Genomic DNA, 21194 nt, shown 5'->3' with positions numbered 1-21194 from the left:
CCTAACTGGAAACTCAACTATCCGTCGTGGGTTAACCAGCTACCTCCCTCTGTCATTCTTTCTCTGAGGGGAAAGTCCTGGACGACTGCGTGTTTTTCTGACATCGCACTTTCGCCAGCAAATCCTGTGTTTTTTTTTTTAATATTTTTATTTCTAGGAGAGAGAGAGAGAGAGAGAGAGACAGCGTGAGCAGGGGAGGGTCAGAGAGAGAGGGAGACACAGACTCTGAAATAGGCTCCAGGCTCTGAGCTGGCAGTCAGCACAGAGCCCAACACAGGGCTCGAACCCACAAACCGCGAGATCATGACCTAAGCAAAAGTCGGACGCTTAACCGACTAAGCCACCCAGGCACCCCAATCCTGTGGTTTTTACTGTCAAAATGCATCACAAACCTGACCACCTTTCGCCTCCTCCCCTGATCCAAACTACTATCATGACTGGACCACGGCAGTAGTTTCCTACCTTCTCTCCATTGGGCCATCACAGTGAGCTTTAAAAAAACAGGGGGTCGGGGGACACCTGGGTGGCTCAGTTGGTTAGGCGTCCGACTCTTTATTTAGACTCCGATCATGATTTCATGGTTCGTGGGATCGAGCCCTGTGTCAGGCTCTGCACTGACGGCAAGGAGCCTGTCTGGGATTCGCTGCCCCCTGCCTTAAAAGAAATAAATAAACATTTTTTTTTTTTTTCAAAGAAGGGGATGGGAATCAGATTCTATCTCTCCCCTGTGTGGTCCTGGCCCCGGGACCTCCCTGTCCGGCCACTTCAATCTTGAATCCTTGGCGCTGACCAAAGGGCAAGGCCAGAGTTCCTGGTCTCTGCCATGGCTCCCAGGGCCTCCCAGGGCCCCTTTCTATGGATGTCCTTCTCTCCTTCGACTCAGGTGTCTTCACACACATTGTTCCTTCTGCCTGGACCGCTGCTCCCCAGATAAGCTCGTGGGCCCTTTCTTCCTCTGCAGGGTCTCTGCTTATTTGCACGTTTGCCCAGATGCTCCTTTTATAAATGTCACAGCATGAAATATATTCACAGATAATGAAATCTACCTAAGCACATACTTTAAATAATCAATAGTATATACTGGAATTTATTTATTTATTTTTTTAATGTTTTATTTATTTCTGAGAGAGAGAGAGAGACAGCATGAACAGGGGAGAGTCAGAGAGAGAGGGAGACACAGAATCCGAAACAGGTTCCAGGCTCTGAGCCATCAGCACAGAACCCGATGTGGGGCTCAAACCCACGAACCGTGAGATCATGACCTGAGCTGAAGTCGGATGCTTAACCGACTGAGCCACCCAGGCGCCCCCAATAGTATATACTGGAATTTCAAAGAGAGATAAAAGAAACTTAATATTTAATAATTTAATATGTGTTTTAATATTTGAAAGTTCTGGTAGCAGCCTGTTTTTATACCTAGTGGTATTATAAATGTGAAAGTGACCAAGATGTGATATATATATTTTTAAATGTTTATTTGCTTTTGAGAGAGAGAGATAGAGAGAGTGAGCATGAGCAGGGGAAGGGGCGGAGAAGAGAGAGGTGGGTACAGAGGATCTGAAGCAGGCTCTATGCTGACAGCAGAGAGCCTAATGCAGGGCTTGAACTCATGAACCATGGAATCATGACCTTTATTTTTATTTCAACTCTGATCGAAGTCGGAGCCGAAAGGCTGAACCGACTGAGACACCCAGGTGCTCCAAGACGTGATGTGTTGATTCAAATTCCACACGGGTGGGATTTCCTAAAACAGTGACCAACTGTTGGTGGAGTTCCAAACAAAGCAAGTATAACTCTCCCTCTGTATATGTAGTTCTTGAATGCCTGGAGATGCAGTGAGTGTATAGTCTGTGTACAGAATACCTTGCGCTTAGTTATAAAACCAAGTTAAGTTCCAGGCTCGTATTATAGGTCTATTATAAGCAGACTTTTCACCCACCTGGATGCCTGTTGGAACATTCTAGAATTGCATGAAGGGAGTTGGTCCTCAACCCCTCATCCTTTCCTCTGTCTTCTGTTCCTAGAATGTGTGGTGTCCCTGACAAAGGCCAGCTAAACGCCTAGTGTGTTCCCCCAATGTGACAACCCCGGACATTCCAGAATGCCCGCTAGGTGTCACTACAGTCCAGAAAGAACCATAGCTGGGCCTTCGTTTTATTTTTCTTAGCAGCCACTGTTCCCTGACCTTGTAGACTACGTTTTTAAATATGTAGTGCCTGTTTCCAATACTAGAATGTGAGCTGCAGGAGGGCAGGGCTTTGTTTCTATGGCTGATGCATATCCGAGGCCCAGAACAGCGCCTTGCTCATGTGGGCACTAGTGAGGTAGTGGGTAAAGGAGTGGTGTCCAGGACCACCTTAATTTCAATCTCTAGAACTCTGCCTTATAGTATGTTCACAATCGTCTCAGAGAAGATACAAGATTTGGAAGTGAAAGTAGACTCATGTCTGACCCCTAACTTTGTACAACACTGAGATTTTTTTTTTAAGTACCATGCCCAGCATGGAGCCCAATGTGGGGCTTGAACTCACGACCCTGAGATCAAGACCTGAGCTAAGATCAAGGGTTGGATGCTTAACCAACAGAGCCACTCCACCACCCCCAACACTGAGATTTGTAACAGCAAATGGGGGTGACCACCCCCATCTTTTTCTTCACTCAAATCATATTTTAAGCAGGTCTTAGAATAATAACAACAGTTCGTGATAGTCCCTAAATGCTAATCACATGACCGGCACTGGTCAAGCACTGAGGGAGGATCATCTCCCTGATCTTCTGGGAAATCGCCTGAGTGAGGTGCTCGAGTTACCTCCATTTTACTGGTGGGGAAACTGAGACTCAGTAGAGAGGCTGGGAAACCTTCTCAGGGTCACCCACCCAACCCCAAACCTGGGTTTTGAACACCAGGCACTCAAGTGTCCACACGCGGATCCACCTGGCTGTACACCCCTCTTGAAACGCTCTGGGCGGGAGGGAGTGAAAAAGAAGTCTGGCTTAGAAACCAGAGTCCTGGGTTCAAAGAGTTGTTTTACCACCAACTTGCCGTGTGACATTGGGCAGGCCGCTGAGCCTCAGCCTCCTAATCCAGGAAGTGAAAGGGGTAGGGCCGGTCGTAAAAGCTCCTAACCAGAGGCCGCAGACATATAGGCACACTGCTCTTTACTTCAAGAGAATTCAATTCTGCCTTAAGGCAGCCAGAGGGGCCCTGGGGTGGGGAGAGGGGGAGGCTGGGAGAATCTCAGAGGGCAGCACCAGCTGGAGGAAATGGGGCCATTCTGGCCTGGGGATGGAAGGCCAGAGGGGAGGCTGGGTAAGGGTGGGGTGAGTCTCTTCTTCTCTCAGGGCAGCCCAGAGGGCAGAGTCACTGTGCTGGGTTTCCACAAATCCTAGCAGTACATGGCGCTCCTGACTGATGGTCATGGTCGGGGTCCGGGAGAGAGGTCAAGGGTCACACTGCAGATGTCAGGGAGGAGGCCCCGCAGAGTATCCTCAGTCTTAGGTTAGAAGATCAAATCTCCTGAATCCACCTGAGGGAGTTGCAGGTTGGGCCCTGAAATGACAGAAGGGCTTTCTGGAAGTCAGGGCGTGGATGCCAGATGGGCTGCCTTGGTGGAGAAGAAGATCGCTCTGGGTGAGGAGAGGTGTTCAGAGAGCTTCCAGCAGGTCTTTGAGGTACTTCCACACCACCGTGTTGGGGAGATGGCCCCTGTCATCTCATTCAGATTGGCCTCCCTGTGTGGGCCCCCCATGGTCTTAAAGCTGAGTGCTCTTTTTCTCTTCCCACCAGGCCTTGAAAATCCGCTTTCCTCAGAGATAACATGAAAAGAGCCGCTTCCGACCTTTTCCACCAGCTCTTTTGGGCCCAGGCCTAGCTGGATATTTCTGCCTCTCCCAAAAGAAAACAAATCTTTACCCACTAATGTAAGCGGGCAAAATCTTTACCCAACAAAACAAACAAACTAGCTCTTCTAGGCCTGGCCCAGCTTCCCGAATATGACATCAGGGATTGTATCCTTGGATTCCAATCAACGCAGACAGTCCCACTCCCAGAAGAAGAGAGGGGACTAACCCCAGGTGGCAGATAAAGGTCACAGTCACACTGAGGTGGCTTCAGAGATTGATGGGGCTTTTCAGGGGTAGGGTTGCCAGATAAAATACCGGAGGCCCCCTTAAATTGGAATGTCCTATGAAAACCGAATTTTAAAACAGTGTAAGTATACCCTGCAACCCATTTGGGACATGCTTATACTAAAAAATCATTCACTGAGTATGGGAGATTCAAGTTTAACTGGGTTTCTTGTGATTTTATTTGTTCAATCTCTCAACTTTGGGGGCTGCATGTAAATAAATATGATAAGTAATCAGGGGCTAAAACCAGTGTCCTTAAAGCAAGTGAGTGAGCACCTGTCAAAGAAGGACATCTCTGGTGACCAAAGTAATTTGGGGCCTCAGCACATTGTTCATTTGTATATGAAAACTCAGCTCTATTTGCACTAGAAATAACAGACACTGATATGGCCGCTCTGAGCAGGAGTCACCACCTTAAAGGCTTCCCAGGAAGCTCAAGTCAGTGCTAGCCTTTGGGAAATTCCTTTGACTTTTTGCTATTGGAGGAATTTGACCCCGTTATTTCCCTCTGAGGAGCCATTTCCGAGGACAATATCATAAGTAAGCTGTAGGGAGGAAGACAGCCAGCGCGATCTATAATCATTGCTAATATGTCCATGGCAGCACTGTGCTTAAGCGCATTGCTTACTCCTCACAATAAGACTGAAAACCAGAGAGTGACTCTGGTGTTCAATATCGGGGGACTAGTTAGGTGAGGTGGAAGCCTAATCACTAGGCAGAATAGTAGGTCATTAAAACTAATGATTATTGAGGCTGTTCCAACGTAGAGGATGTTTAATGAGTGGGGAGAACACAGGAAAAACAATTAAAATGAAACTTTTTACCAATTTATAGAGAAGACGCTAGAAGGGGAGTACATTGCTAACTGTGATCGTTAGATGGTTTTTGCTTCCATGGGCTCTTTTTTCCGAAAATCCTTTAATGAATGTATATTAATTTTATTATCAACAAACAAAATGAAACGGAAGAGGCTCCTCGTAGGTAGAAGGTAACGGTGCGGAATCCAGAAGTGACCCACGGTTATGCCCCAGAGGTCTATGCTGTAATTCTCCCACCTTCCTTCCCATCCTTCACTAAATTCAAAATCACCTTTAATAAGCGCCTCTTAGGTACCAGGCACAGGTCTGCAACAGAGCAGTTGAAAAATGGAGTTGAGAAACACACAAGCCTGCCCTGGAGGGTGTTAATTACAGCAAAATGCTTTTATGTAGCACCTGCTACTTAGCCTTGCTAGACTCACCTCCTCCAGGATGCCTTCCAGGATAACTTATCCTTGTGTTTCCCTAAAGCTCCCCACATACTCACCTAATTTTCCCACTAGATCATGAGCGTCTTGAGGCCAAGGCTATGCCTCTTTCCACTGACTCCCCAGAGAGTCAGCTAAGTGAATGCTTCATATATCCTACAAATGCACAGGTTCATGGAGGGTACTTCGCCCTCTTTAGTTTGTCATCTTACTTTTTCTTAGCCAGCTGCTTATTCTCCTCAGGCCTGGCCTAAAGTAGCCTTCAGAGGACCGTTGCCCCGTCGCTCTAAGTGTTTTTGTGGCCTCACACCTCAGTGTGTTCACATTCGTACACAGGCTTGAAGTGATGTGCACCAGAAATCTCGGACAAGCAACCAGCCGACTTATTGTTAAGTGACTCTATAAAAGCAACTTTATACATGTTCCCATTTAGCGTAGTGTGGGGGGCAGGGAACAGTAGTCGTTAAGTGTATAAAAAAGAAAAGTGAAGGATTTACAAACCGCGTGACCACTCAGAGCAGGGGTCAGCAAACCTTTTCTGGAAAGGTCCAGAAGTAAACATCTGAAGCTCTGCAGGCCGTCTGGTCCCTGGGGCGACTATTCAGCTCTGTAATTACAGCAGGAGCCTCGACTGCGGACAGGACAGAGAATGGGCGGCTGTGTGCCAATAAAATTTGATTTGTGGATATGGAAATCCGAATTTTGTGCAATTTTCACATGTCATAAATTCTTCTTTGGATTTTTTCCCTCAACCATTTAAAAATGGAAGAACCATTCTTAGCTGATGGGCTGTATAAAAACCAGATGCCGCAGGGTTTGGCCAGGCTTTAGTTTGCTGGTCCCAGTTTATAGCGTGGACTCAGGGGTCAGCTCCAGCCTCAGCAGCCGCTTACTCTTACTTCTTTAGTCTCTTATTAGTCTCTTAGTCCCTCAGTGTTCTTGGGTGTCAAACAGGAGGAATTAGCAAAAGGTCGTCACGAGGACTGAACGCCACATGTACATGGTCAGAGCCATGTGTGCAAGGGTGTCTGGGAGCTATTTTTTCTTTTTCTTTTTTTTTTTTCTTTCAGCACTTTACTTATTTAAAGGGTTTTTGTTAAGTTTTTAAAAAATGTTTATTTATTTATGAGAGAGAGAAAGAGAGAGAGAGAAAACATGAGCCAGGGAGGGGCAGAGAGAGAGGGAGACAAAGAATCCCAAGCAGGCTCCACGCACTCAGCACAGAAACTAACGTGCGGCTGGCACCCATGAACCGGGAGATCACAACCTGAGCCAAAAACAAGAGTTAGATGCATAATTCCAGTAGAGTTTACATATAGTGTTTAATAGTGTTTACTGTATTAGTTTCAGGTATACAATACGGTGATTTAACAATTCTATACTTATTCAGTGCACTTCATGGTAATTTCTTTTTTTGGAGAGAAGGAAAGACTCTGAAGCAGGCTCCGTGCTCTGTGTATGGTACCTGATTACAGATGATGATGATGATGATGATGATGGTAATTTTATGACTCATTACCCCCCTGTACTGGTATAGTGCAATAGTTCTCAATCCTACGTGTTTGCAAATATCTTGGGGAAGACTGTTTCATTTCTTGAATTTCTTTTTTTTTTAATGTTTTATTTATTTCTAGGAGAGAGAGAGAGATAGCGTGAGCAGGGGAGGGTCAGAGAGAGAGGGAGTCACAGACTGAAACAGGCTCCAGGCTCTGAGCTGGCAGTTAGCACAGAGCCTGACGCGGGGCTTGAACCCACGAACCGCGAGATCATGACCTAAGCGAAAGTCGGACACTTAACCGACTAAGCCATCCAGGCGCCCCCATTTCTTGAATTTCTTTTTTTTTTTTTAATATATTTTTATTTATTTCTAGGAGAAAGAGAGAGAGAGACAGCGTGAGCAGGGGAGGGTCAGAGAGAGGGAGTCACAGACTGAAACAGGCTCCAGGCTCTGAGCTGGCAGTCAGCACAGAGCCCGACGCGGGGCTTGAACCCACGAACCGTGAGATCATGACCTAAGCGAAAGTCGGACGCTTAACTGACTAAGCCACCCAGGCGCCCCCATTTCTTGAATTTCTTAATGCCGGTCTTAGGAACAGATGTTTTTAAGAATTGCAGCCTCCATTGCACATCGTCATCACTGGTACGTGCAAGATGCTGGTCTTACTTATTTTTCGACTTTGACTCTCCCTCCACTCAAGAATTCTGATCCATTGGTCTGGGTGGGGCACAGACAGAGATACTTGTTTTTAAAAACTCTTCAGGAGCCTGTAGGTGTCTCAGGCAGTTAAGCAGCAGGCATCAGATCAGGTCATGATCTCACAGTTCCTGAGTTCGAGCCCCTCCTGGGGCTCTCTGCTGTCAGCATGGAGCCTGCTTCAGACCCTCTGTCCCCCTCTCTCTCTGCCCCTCCTCTGTTTGTTCTTCCTCTCTCTCTGTCTCAAAATAAACAAATAAACTTTTAAAAAAGTCATTAGATTAAAAAATAATGAAATAAAAGCTCTTCAGTGATTGTCACGTGCAGCCAGTGGATTAGTATTTTATTGTTGTTGTTAGTATGTTGCTGGTTAAAGTCACCCACGGACCAGCAGCAGCACCAGCTGGCTAGAAATGCAGGGTCCCGGCCCCCACCCCCGGGCCCACGGAATCAAAGCCTTACCAAGATTCCAAGTGATGTTTGTGCTTTCTGAAGCTGAAGAAGCACACAGCTCTTGTACAGTGTGTGGGTTATGCTTCCCTTCCAGCAGTCGACATGTGCTCAGCAGTGGCGTTTGAGAAACTCTGCTGTGGATGGAATCGTATTTTAGACCCAAGTGGGGCAGGTGCGGCTGGTAAAGCACTGGTCATTGAGGTCCATGTGCTGTGAACTTGTTTTGTTTTGTTTTTCCTTTTTTAATTTAGGTTTTTGGTAAAGCAAGGCCCCTCTGCACTTCTCTGTCTGGCAGAGCCCAGAGAGCTGGAATGTGCCAGGAAAAGCAATTTAGGACTCGAGAGGCCACCAGGGGCCTCTTTCCCCATGACCCCAGAGAGTGGACGTCACTGGGGCTCAAGGGGCTGACGGGGGTGGGTTGTGGATGGCATTTCTTAATATAGTTAGTCAATTGCTATGTTTTCTAAGTGCCACAGAGGACCAAAAGAATGTCATGAAATGTTTGGCATGGAGGGAACTGATGGTTTTGAGAGGGACATTTCCCAGGCCTTGGAAGGAGAGCGGATATCATAGAAGGGGGCTTTTGTGGAGACGAATCCCCACGCATGGGCCTGATCACCGCGTTTTTGAGCACTTTGGCTCAGGGCTTGAATAGAATGGTGTGAGCAGAGAACTAGCATTGCCCAAGGAAGCTCTCTGCCCCTGATCCTGGGAGCCTGGCTTTGCTAAGTTTACAGGCAGAGCTGGAGGCCAGCTTCCTCCCTGGGACTTGGTGTATTGGCCTGGATCAAGGGCGTGTTGTCGCAGCTAGCAGCATTTCGAAATTGGATTGCACCGTCTCGTTTCTGTATTTCCTTCCTTCTTTCCTCTGGAGGTCTTTTTTTTTTTTTTTTAATTTTTAAAAAATCTTTATTTATTTTCAAGAGTGAGACAGAAAGAGACAGAGTGTGAGCAGGGGAGAGGCAGGCACAAAGTCCAAAACAGGCTCCACGCTCCGAACTGTCAGCATAGAGCCTGATGCAGGGCTCGAACCCACGAACGGTGAGATCGTGACCTGAGCCAAAGTTGGACGCTTAGCCGTTTAGCCGACTGAGCCACCCAGGCGCCCCTTCTCTGGAGGTCTTGAGAAGAAGGTTCCCGCCCTCAACTCCTCTTTGCCACTTCCCACAGGAACAGGTAAAGGGAAAAGCCCAGCTGGGGTCCAGGAGCCACTGTGCCATCAAAGTGATGGCACCTTCAGCTGGGCGTTACACCCTGGAGGTTCACAACCGCTGCAGTGGGAGACACACTCCCTTCTCTGCAGGGTGGATGGAGACTCCTTACGCGGGCATCTATAGCAGGGTTCTTTGCCGACCAGGCTCAGGGGCTCAGTAGCTGCGTATCATCTGCATGAGCATCTCTTGAATTGAATCGGCTCCCTCCCACTGCACCTACAAGGTCACCTTAAGTCTTTCTTAACCCCACTTTTTCTGGGGATGGCAGCTGACTTGAGAGTTTGATCAGTTTTGCAACTCTTGAGGAAATCGTGGGTTCAGGCAAAATTACCAACTCGTGATCGAACCTAAGGAGGTATATCAGCAACAGAAAGGACGACAAAATTGTGGCATATTCACTCAGTGAAACAAGACAATGATGGGGGAAAACCCTTGATACGCACAATAACGTGTATGCATCTTGCAGACAATACTGAGTGAAGGGGTTCATACTATAAAATTCCATTTATATGAAATATAGAAGCAGGCCATCATCTGGAAAGGGGCAGAAGAGGAGGCCAGTGTGGAGCTAGGACGTAGGAACAGCCTCTATCTTGATTTGTGCTGTGGTAATGTGGGTGGATACATGTGTAAAAATCTTAGCACCAGCAGACCTAATGTATTTTCTTTTTTTTAAGGTTTATTTATTTATTATTATTTTTTATGTCTTTATTTTATTGTGAGAGACAGAGACAGAGAGTGAGCTGGGGAGGAGCAGAGGGAGAGGGAGACACAGAATCTGAAGCAGGCTCCAGGCTCTGAGCTGTCAGCACAGAGCCTGAGGCGGGGCTTGAACCCACGGACTGTGAGATTATGACCTGAGCCGAAGTTGGATGCTTAACTGACTGAGCCAGCCAGGCACCCCTATTTATTTTTGAGAGAGAGACAGAGAGACATAGCATGAGTAGGAGAGTGGCAGAGAGAGGGAGAAGTGTGCTCTCCCACAAACTGAGAACATGACTTTAGCCAAAGTCAGAGGCTTAACCAACTGAGCCACCCAGGTGCCCCAGACTTAATGTATTTTCTAGTGTACATAATACCATCTATAATTTTTTTCAGCAAAACCCTTTTTTAAAGTTTATTTATTGATTTTGAAAGAGCAAGTGAGTGGAGGGGGGAGGGGCAGAGGGAGAGGGAGAGAGAGAGAATCCCAAGCAGGCACCTCCCTGACAGCAAGGAGCCTGATGTGGGGCTTGAACTCATGAGCCATGAGATTGTGACCTGAGCTGAACCCGAGTCGGTTGCTTAACTGACTGAGCCACTCAGCTGCCTCTAAAGCTTTTTCTATTTTTTAAGTTTATTTATTTATTTTGAGAGAGAGAGAGCGAGAGCGAGAGAGAGAGAGAGAGAGAGCATTTGCTTGAGAGAGCAGGAGAGGAGCAGAGAGAGAGAGAGACAGAATCCCAAGCAGGCTTCTTGCTGCCAGTGCAGAGCTCAACACAAGGCCTGATGTCGGGGCTCAACCTGGAGCTTGAGCCCACAACCTGTGAGATCATGACCTGAGCCGAGGTCAAGAGTCAAATGCTTACTGAGTCACTCAGGTGCCCCTCAGTCAAGAGCTCAATTTGATTCTAGTCACGTCTTTAGGTCTAACTTCCAGTTTCCAGGAAGTGTAGGGATAGACTGACCAGCTACCTGACATCACAAGGATGCAGACAAATCCAGAAGGTGGGCCCTTCTGCAGGACAACCCGCCTAGTCTCTTTCCCAAGGCGAGCTGGTCAAGATCAGAAGAGATCAGGACACATCCCAACCAAAGGCAATTTGAGGTCTCAGTCTGGATCCCGGTTTGGCCAAACCAGGCATAAAGGCAGATTTCACAGGCAATTAGGGGTATTTCAATATGGATCAAGTTTTCGATGACAGTAAAGACTTATTTTTCCTGTTTTAAAGCATGATATTGGTAATTTGGTTCAATTAGAAAATGCTACTTTATTTATTGTTTTTAAGTTTGTTTATTTATTTATTTTGAGAAAGAGAGAGCACAGAAGGGGCGGAGAGAGAGGAAGGAAGAGAGAATCCCAAGCATGCTCCGCACCATCAGCGCAGAGCCCAGTTCAGGGCTCAAACTCACGAACTGTGATATCCTGACCTGAGCTGAAGTCCATGGCCTAACCGACTGAGTCACCTAGGGTCCCCAGAAAATGTTATTTTATAAAACATTAAAAAAATAAAAATTAAAAAAAGGGGCGTCTGGGTGGCTCAGTCAGTTTAGCGTCCGACTTTGGCTCAGGTCATGATCTCACAGTTCATGGGTTCAAGCCCTGCATGGGGTTCTGTGCTAACAGCACAGAGCCTGGAGCCTGTTCCAGATTCTGTGTCTCCCTCTCTCTCTGCCCCTTCCCTGCTCACGCTGTCTTTCTCTTGCTCAGAAATAAATAAAACATTAAAAAAATAGAAAATGTTATTTTAAAAAGATGCATACTGGAAAACAATTCTGATTCATTCCAGCTTGAAGTTCAAGCCAACCCACAGGAGTGCCTTTCCTTTTTTTTTTTTATTTATTTTTGAGAGAGAGAGAGAGCAGGGGAGGGGCAGAGAGGGGGACAGAGGATTCAAGTGGGCCCCACGCTGACAGCAGTGAGCCCGATGCCGGCCTCGAACTCACGAGCCATGAGATCATAACCTGAGCGGAAGTCAGACACTCAACCCACTGAGCTTCTCACACGCCCCCAGAGTGTCTTTCAACAGAAAATGTACATTTATTGGAAATCTGCTGTGTGCCAGCACTTCTATACTTTGTCACTTCATTCATTATAATCATGTTTTTCCCTTTTGCAACTATTTTTAATTGAAAAAGGAATACATGTTTGATGAAAAATATACTTTAACTGTCAAACAAATATGCAATGAAATATGAACCCCCTCTCACAGCGGGAGCCTTTTCCCTCCCCTCTACTACCTTTCCCCAAAGGCCACCACTATTAATGGTTTCTTGTGAATCTTTTCAGAAACAAGACATTTTCCATCCACACAGACATATATATGGATATGTGGCCCTCGACTTTTTTGCTTGGTGGCAGTCCCTACCATCTGTGTTGAATTACATTTTTTTTTTTTTGACTTAACATATTTGAGAGACTCTTTGATACTCAGTCTCAGGAAGGACACCAATGATCTCCCACTGTCAGGTCCAAGGCCACCTGTCTGTCTTTCCATCGTGCCACCAGCTGATTGCTCCTTCCTCCTGGAGTACTTGCTGCACGTGGCTTCCAGGGTTAGGACACTGCTCCGTTTCCTCCTGTCTCTTCAGCTCTCTTTCCGGTTCTTCTGCCCCTCCCTGACCTCTGTACATTGTCATGCCTCTGAGGCCCATCCTTGAACTTCTCTCCACCTACGCTCACACCCTTGGTGATCTCACCCAGGTTCACGGCTTTCAGTACCATCTCTGTGCTGACAGCTCCTGATTTTACATCTCTTGCTTGAGTCATGCCCCTGAACTCCAGATTCCTTATCGAAATGGCTTACTTGATGTCCCTCAGATGTCAGACTGATATCTCAAACCTAAACCATTCAAAACAGCACTCATGATGTAATCCCCAAACCCTCACCTACTTCTGTCTTCCCCCGTTTCAGCTATTGGCAGCTCTACTTTTCCAGCTGCCCAGGCCCCAAACCTCAGACCTCCGTCATCTCTCTTGCGCTCAACCCCACTTCCCATCTACCAGCAAATCCCAGTGACCCCTCCTTCCAGTTATATCTGGAATGTGATCATGTCTCACCGCCTACATTGCTATGGCCTGGGCCTGAGCCACCATCATTCCTTGCCTAGATTATTGCAAACGAATCCTAACCAGCTCTTGCCTCCGTCCTTAATGCCTACCCCCCTCCCTCCCCCGCCCACAGCAGGAGTCGCCCCCCTCCCCCACAGCAGGAGTCCCAGTAAAACCCGAGGAGGTCCTGCGCTCCTTCAAGGAATCCCATCTTACTGGGAGTAAAAGGCCCTCATGGTGGTCCCTGAGCACTACGTGACCTGGCCATTCTCTCTCTGGCTCTTCCTCTTCCCCCGTCTTTTGTTCGTTTTGCTCCAGCCAGACTGGCCTCCTTGTCAACACCCAGGCCTGAGCCTATTTTAGGGCATCTGCTATTCCTCCACCAGAGAGCTCTTACCCAAGGTATCTTTACGACTTGCTGGCTCTCCTTTGTCGCATTTTTGCTCAAATGTCACCTTCCAGTGGGATTTACTCTGAGCACTCAATTAAGATCACAATCTACTATTTCCTGTCTCCCTTGGTGTGGCTTCTTGTTTGTGGCCTATATTACTGGGGTAACATACTACAGAATTTATTTACTTATCCTGTATATTCTTTGTTCACCCCAGGAGAATATAATTTCCATGAGGGTTGAGATTTGGTTTTTGTCACTGTGGTATCCCTGGTGCCTTTAATATAGAATATATTGTGCCCAGAATATATCTCGATGCGTCTGGCACGTAGTAGGTGCTTAGTAAATATTTAGTGAATGAAGGGGTGCCTGGGTGGCTCAGTCGGTTGAGCATCCGTCTTTGGCTCAGGTCATGATCTCGCGGTTTGTGAGTTAAGCCCCACGTTGGGCTCTGTGCTGACAGCTCAATGCCTGGAGCCTCCTTTGGATTCTGTGTCTCCCTCTCTCTGCCCCTCCCCTGCTCTCACTCTATTTTTCTCGCTCTCCCTCTCTCCTTCAAAAATAAACATTAAAAAAATATTTCGTGAATGAAGGAAGGAACCAATATTATCCTATTTGACTATTTTAATGGCTCTAGAGGCCCACGCTATGGCTGATGTAGTAATAGCAGCTCAGCAGTGGCTAACATTCACATGACATGTCCGATACATGAATTTAGCTCCTTTACAGACGTATAGTCCTTTACATATTTACACCCATTCAAACTTCTCCACGATCTTATGAACTAGGTTTGATAGTTACTCCCACTTATTTTTATTTTATTTTCAAAGTATCTAATTTTGGTTGCTCCCATTTAATAGATTACAAAACGGAGGCTCAGACAGATTTATTAATTTGCCCACAGTCACACAGATAATAAGTGGTCATGCCGGGCTGGCTGCATCTTGAACCAGCACATTTAATTCCTTGTGCCAAACCATTGCAGAATGGGTATACCACGGCTAACGTTTTTTTGTTTGTTTGTTTATTTACTTTTGAGAGACAGAGAGACAGAGAGCGCGAGTGGGGATGCATGAACGTGTGCTAGCAGGGGAGGGGTGAAGAAAGGGACACCAAGGATCCTAAGTGAGGCTGGCTCTGCACTGACAGTAGAGAGCCCAATGTGGGCTTGAACTCAGTAACCGTGAGATCATGACCTTGAGCTGAAGCCTGACGCTCAACAGACTAAGCCACCCAGGCGCCCTACCATGACTTTCTTAACCAGTCTCCTTTTAATAGATACCATCGTAAGGGTCTCAGAGAGGTTGAGTAGATTGCTGAGTGTCCGTGAGCTGTATCCTAGGTCGGAATTCTCAATCACTTCATTGTCTTACTTCCCAAAGCCCGAGTCTCCCCCAGGAGAAGGACTGGGGTTATGAGGGCTTCCCAGGTGGCCAACTTCTGCCCTTTGGCAGAGCCCTTCCTCCCCAAGGCCCTCCCTCTACCGGCCTCCACTTCCAGCCCTGGAATAATCCGCTCCCAGGATGGCCGCAGGCCATGGACACACAGTAGCCCGTTTAATCCCTTAATGGTCCATCTGCCTCCCAGAGGGAATGTAGACGTGTCCAGGTTCCTGTTCTGGAGTTTTCCTTGTTTTGCCTCTCTTACCTCAAGTGAGGTCAGGGACTGCCCCGGGGGGGACTAACCTGACATTCATTCAGTCACTTTTATGGAGCAGTTTGGCTTCCTGCGAATCCAGACGAACCCAGCCTCTCAGCCTGTATCCTCTACTATTGTGCTATCAGACGGATACGGATACGGATACGGATACGGATACTGCCGGTGAGAGGAGGAAAACACAGTTTCTGCCCTCGGGAGGCTCACAGTTAGGGGTGGGACAAACATTAGGAAAGTACTCAGCCCCAGTAAGAGTCTAAGTGTGATTACCATCTGGGTCATTGAACTAGACTGAGATGCCAGGAAGGGACCCCTGGGCTGGGAGCTGGTGGATTAAGCAAAAAGAGGGAAGAGCGTGCCAGGACAATGAAGTGAACGGCCAAGGGCCCTGGGGACAGCAGGGGTCACAGGGGCCAGGGTGTTGGGGCCTCCTCACACTCAACGAGTTTTGGCTTTTATTCCAAGTACAGCGGATTTGCATTCTGACTACCGTTCTGGCTGAAGAGTGGAGAACAGACTAGCTGCGACTACAGGGGAAGTAGAGGAAGTAGTGAACCGAGAAATACTTGGCCCAGAGTGATGCCGCTCCCCAGGGTCCGCTCGCATCCAAAGACCGATGGATTGGCTGGAGTGGGGCAGGCAAAATGGTTCAGTCCTTTAGTCCAAGCGGGACAGCTCTGGGGGGTGGTTTCACCCCTAGAGCCCCCGTGGGGTGACCAAGATCTTAAAACAGAGATAAAAACCACAGAAGTTCCCATTCTCTGTGGAGAAGAGGCTTGAGGCCAGCACCTGCCCAGGGTTCCAGAGAAATGGAGGTGCGTCCCTGGCCCCGCCAGTGTGTATTGAGGATGCGGCTATATGGTGGGCAGGGTCTGGTTCTCAGAACCTGTCCCTCCCCCCATCACATCTCTCCTACCTCCAGAAGGATGGTGGCCTGGGGTTGCTGGTCCCTGCTTCCCCACTTACTTGCTCGGTGACCTTGGGCAACCCCCCCTTCCCTCTCTGGGCCCATTTCTTCATAAGAAAGCAGGCTGGAGGGGCGCCGGGGTGGCTCAGTCGGTTAAGTGTCCGACTTTGGCTCAGGTCATGATCTTACGGTTTGTGGGTTCCAGCCCCGTGTCGGGTTCTGTGACAGCTAGCTCAGAGCCTGGAGTCTGCTTCAGATTCTGTGTCTCCCTCTCTCTCTGACCTTCCCCTGCTCACACTGTCTCTGAGAAATAAATAAAAACATTAAAAAAAAAAAAAAAAGAAAGCAAGTTGGAGGGGCACCTGGGTGGCTCAGTCCGTTAAGCTTCGGATTCTTGATTTCAACTCTTGATCTCATGATTTGATCTCAGAGTTGGGCTCTGCGTGGACAGTGCGGAGCCTATCTGGGAGTCTCTCTCTCCCTCTCTCTCTGCCCCTCCCCTGCTCAGCATGCCCTCTCCCTCTCAAAGTCAATAAATTAACTTAAAAAGAAAGCAAGTTGGAGTAATTAGTGACTCTTGTGATTGCTTTGGCAGCACGTATGCTAAAATTGGAGTAGTGATTCTTTATTTTTTTTATTTTTTAAACATATTTATTCATTTTTGAGACAGAGAGAGAGAGAGAGACAGAGAGAGACAGGGCATGAGTGAGGGAGGGGCAGAGAGAGAGGGAGACACAAAGCAGGCTCCAGGCTCTGAGCTAGCTGTCAGCAGAGCCTGATGTGGGGCTTGAACCCACTAACTGTGAGATTATGACCTGAGCTGAAATCAGATGCTCAGCCAACTGAGCCACCCGGGGGGCCACTGGAGTAATTAGTGATGCTTAACTTCTGGGGCAAATCAGAGTCACAGAGTTTGTAGAAAGCTATGACCATTATGTACTTAATTTCTAGCAGCTACAGAGGTTCCTGAAGCCCTGGGGTGGGCTGGGCTCTCAACTGGGCCTCAAGTGAAGAATCCTTGCTTCTCGGATGAGTCAGTAACAAGCGGTATTTTTGAAGGCCTGCTGAGGACCAGTCCATGACCTTGTTCTAATCCTTGCTGCAATCCTTGAAGCTTTGAGGGCTAGAGTGACTTGCCCAAGCTGGGGGGTGCTGAACTAGGACCCCCAAGTCTGGTCTTTCAGAAGCCAAAGACTGTTCTTCCCATTACATGAGAGACATCTTCTTTTCATCCCCCCACGCCCCAAAACATCATACATTTCAGGCCTAGTAGCCACTGCTCTTCTGCAGTTTGAAGTGCTCTCATGAGGCACCGCCTATCTCTTGAGGTAAGATGGAGGACCTGAAGCTCAGAGAGGCTGAGTGGACTGCAAGGTCACACAGCAAGCACACAGTGAGATGAGTGGTGGAGTACAAGCTGAGAGGTGGAGGTTGTGGACACGTGTGATCACTCCCGAAGTCCCAGTGCGGACCAGACTCTTCCCGTTGTGCCTTGCAAGGCCAGCCAGAAGAAGGGTGGGGAGGTTGTACTCAGGGGAAGAAAGCAGGCCCCTAGGGCTGGGCCTTAAAGAATGAGCCCAAGTTTGGTTAAGGAGAATCTGTCTCCCCTAACAACTTGGTTCTTTCTCCCTGACTCAACTGTAGCTATTCTCCCTTCTAGGGCCTACCAAAATCTTCCTTGTTTTCCAAGGCCAGCTTAAACGTCTCCCCTGAAAATTTGAGCCCCACCCCCTCATTCATTTTTCCTGCCTGTCTTCTCCTCCCAAACCGGGTGCTCTTTGAAGGCTGGATGCTCTCCTACTGTCCCGCAGGGCTTGAGCAGGGCAGAGAGGGGTTTAGTCAATCAAGGACGAGAGGCTGCTGCTGACTTGCACTCCAAAGGGAAAGGGTCTCCTGGGAGTGTTCCACCCCCATTTTAGAAGTTTCTAGTTTCCGCCCTGTCCCTACTCCATGGAAAGGGACCAGAGAGGCAGTCAACACCCTAAGTGTGAGAAGGCCCAGGGTGCTCAGGTCATCACACCAGGGGGCCCTGTCCTGGGCCTGGGTCTGCCTCCTCAAGGGAAGAGAGATGATCTCATTGAAAGTCCGTGTCCGCCCCCCGCCCGCTACAGTTCCAGCGAATTACCCAGGGTGGTGGTGGGGCGCTGAATACTGCCGGGTGTGTGTGTGTGTGTGTGTGTGTGTGTGTGTGTGTCCAGAAGTGCTTTTGATTTAAGAAACTCCCGAAGGACAGGCCGAAAATGCCCACAGCACGACTCCTCCCGCCTCCTTAAGAAGCAAAACCCACTTGGCAATGGCCGCCCCAAACCCAGTCCCGCGCCCTCCGTCCCGAAGCTCACCAGCCTGAGCCCCGACGCAAACAAACCCCAGCCAGACCCGGAGGGCGCGGCGCCTTTAAGAGGCGGCGAGCGGCGCTGCCCTCTAGCGGCCGGCGCTGCGGCGCTTCCTCCGCCCCGGCGGGGTCCAGCGGGCCGCCCGGCCGGGTCAGCGCGGCGGCGGCGGCGGCGGCGGCAGCGGCGACCGGGTTCGGCGGGTGCGCGGGCTGCGCGCGGGGGCGAAGACGAGGGCCGAGAGGCGGCGGCGGCGGCGGCGGCGGGTGAGGACGCCGGGCCGGGGAGCGCGGGCGGCCGCGTGCGCCCCGCCGGGGTCCGTGCGCGCCGGGAAGGGCACGCGCCCGGCTCCGCAGCGGCCGATCGCGCCGCCCCGGGGCTCGGAGTCCGCGGCCGCCGGCGCGGGCGGGAGGGCTGGGAGGAGGGGCCTCGAGGGGCGCGGGGGCCGGGCCTGCGCCGCCAGGGCCGCCGCGGGGGGGGGGGGTGGGAGAAATCGGGGGGGGAAGGGGGCGTGCGGCGCGGCCCCGGGGCGCCCGGCCCCGGCCCGGCGCTGGCGATCTGGCGCGCTGGCGAGCCCCGCGGGCGGCGGGGGCGTGGGCGGCGGCGGCAGCCAGTGGCACGCCGCGCTGAGCGCCGCTCCCTCCGCCCGGGCGCCCGCCCCGGCCCGCCCCTCCCGGCAGGACTGCGCGCCCCGAGTCCCGTTCCGCGTCCCCGCCGCCGGAGGAGGTGCCCGCACGCTCGCGGCGCGCGCCGGGGCCGCCACACTCGGCCTGTGGGCGATTTCCTCCGGACCCGAGCTCCCCGCCCGAGGAGGAAGATGCAGACCTTTCTGAAAGGGAAGAGAGTTGGCTACTGGCTGAGCGAGAAGAAAATCAAGAAGCTGAATTTCCAGGCCTTCGCCGAGCTGTGCAGGTAAGAGGGACGGGGCCCCGTCGCCCGGGGACCCCCCGGCCCGAGCCCTGTTCAGCCTCAGCCGCGGTTTTGGGGAGGCTGGAGCGTTCGGGAAGGAGCGGCGCTCGGGGACGTTGAGTCCCAGCGGCCAGGTGGTTGTGGCGGCCGCCGGCTGTGCTCGAGGGGGAGCGGCGGCCAGGATGGGCGGTGTGGCACGGACCGGGGCTTCCAGGTGCACCGTGACCCTCGGTGGGGAAGCCCCCAGCTGCCCCGAGCGCGTTGGGGACGCTGCTGAAGGTGGCAGAGGGACCTGGGAAATCGGGGAATCCACGCTGTCTGCCTGTGGCTGGAGGTTACTTTTGGACTGGAGTGTTCTTTCCTCCTTCCTTCCCTTCCCTTCCCTTCGTGGAGAAGGGCAGCACGTTGGTAGGTTTGCAGACCACCTACTGAGTGCCCCGCGTGTGCAGCCCTTGATGCTGTCATTGCATGTCACTGGGTTAAGTCTCTGTGCAGCGAGTAGCAATACTTGGCATAGATGTGGTGATTTGCTGTCTCATTAGAGCGTCGCCCCAGCTTTGAGAATTGACCGGGGTGGTCATTCTAGGCCATGTGTCTGAGAAGAGGGAGCGATCTGCGGAGAGGTGGGGTACCCTACCTGGGGTCCCACAGCTAGGGAGTGTCTGGTGCAGAGGAGGTGGGGTGAATGCATGTGGTGTCGAATGGCCTTCCTCCTGCCTGACAAGCTCCCCCCCCCCCAAGCTCCTGCTCAGTGGTGGAGATTCATGGTGTTTTAATAAGATTACATTCCTAGTCTCTTATGACTCGTGGGTCAGGTGTACCTCACCTTGCTCTACAACTGTGGCTTCGCCTCTGGGAAGCCGTTAGTGAAATCCTGTTCTTATCAGAAAGCCCAAGAGAATCCTTTTGTTATTCAGTGTCTCCACTTGGTAGATTTGATTCTTGAAAATGTGTTCCTCTTACATTTTTGTCCCCGTCGGGTCCCCAAACATGTTGCAGAATCGAACATTTGGGCTTCCTTATCTCCTGGTGCTCGGAACAAGCGGTGAGCCGGAGCTGCCCTTCGCCTTGCTGGCCCCTGGCCTGTGGCGCTTCTGTGCCCCTGATGCCTGTCCCAAGGGCTGTTGCTCCTTTGCCCTGGCAAACCCCTCAGGTTTTCTTGTTCCTGCAGCCAGAGGGGCGCACCTTGTGTAAACCGGCTCCTGGCTCTGCGTCCTTTGGCCTCGGGATGGAGTTGGCTGCCATTTCTCAGGCTGGTCTCCTAAGGAGAAAGCACGCTTTTCATGGGCGGTAGGCATGCCAAGCAGCCCGGGAATTCACAAGGAAATCAGGAAATCAGGAGGAACTTGCAGCCAGGACTTTGAAAATGGGTCCGAGGACTTTTGGAACATTAAAAAAGGACACTTGAACTTTGCGCTGCGGATACACACACACACGGGGAAAAAGTGCCCCAGCCATGGGAGAAATGTGAACCCCTTTGACGTGTTTTGGATGCCCCTCTCTGCTGTTAGGCTCTGGAGTCATCTGAGACTTGGGAAATCCCAGTTAATACCTTGCACGCTTTCCCCCCCCAAGATCCGTCTGTATTTGTGTCATCTTGTGTCTGCAGCTAAAGCATGAGGCTTGTCATCTGGCTGGTATGTTTTGCTCGTTAATTAGGAGGCTTTCGCAAAAACAGTTCCAGCCCAGACTCGGGGCTGGGTCCTGCTATGGACGTGCAGATTGCCTTCCCTTCTCACGGACACCCCCTGCCTTCAAACAGGGCTGGAGGGGTGTTCAGGGCAAGCCCTGAGATGTCAACCGTTCCGGGGGGGGAAGTCCAACTTGGAGGGTTAATTTCTCTGGAAAGGTTGTTGCCCAAGGTCTGGATGCCTACTTCTAGCCAGAATATTGGCTTCACAGAGAAGACAGAAAGCAACTGGGTCATTCTAGAACCTCAGGAAGCCCACTTGTTTTCATTAGGGAAGCTCTAGATACCGTGTCTTTTAAGCTGAGGAAGGAAAAGAAAACACCAA

General features: G+C 50.2%; 1 protein-coding gene across 2 annotated transcripts in view; it reads left to right on the top strand.

Moving 5' to 3' along the window:
• Positions 1–18490: 18490 nt before the first annotated feature.
• The window catches only part of ITPK1 (inositol-tetrakisphosphate 1-kinase), a 175248-nt gene continuing 172544 nt past the window's right edge, over positions 18491–21194 (top strand). Inside the window, exons 1-2 of one of the 2 annotated variants that reach the window (XM_039217300.1) lie at positions 18491–18536; positions 18948–19182. In XM_039217300.1, the coding sequence (XP_039073231.1) occupies positions 19088–19182 (95 nt within the window). In that variant the 5' untranslated portion in view covers positions 18491–18536; positions 18948–19087. The remainder of the gene's footprint in view (positions 18537–18947; positions 19183–21194) is intronic. The other variant, XM_039217296.1, reaches the window with a different exon arrangement.

This window comes from Hyaena hyaena, unplaced genomic scaffold (genome assembly GCF_003009895.1).
Source record: "Hyaena hyaena isolate Hyena2069 unplaced genomic scaffold, ASM300989v1 scaffold_676, whole genome shotgun sequence".
In the NCBI taxonomy this organism is placed as follows: Eukaryota; Metazoa; Chordata; class Mammalia; order Carnivora; family Hyaenidae; genus Hyaena; species Hyaena hyaena.
The sequence above is the reverse complement of the archived record's forward strand: the minus strand, read 5'-3'. Positions and strand labels throughout refer to the sequence as shown.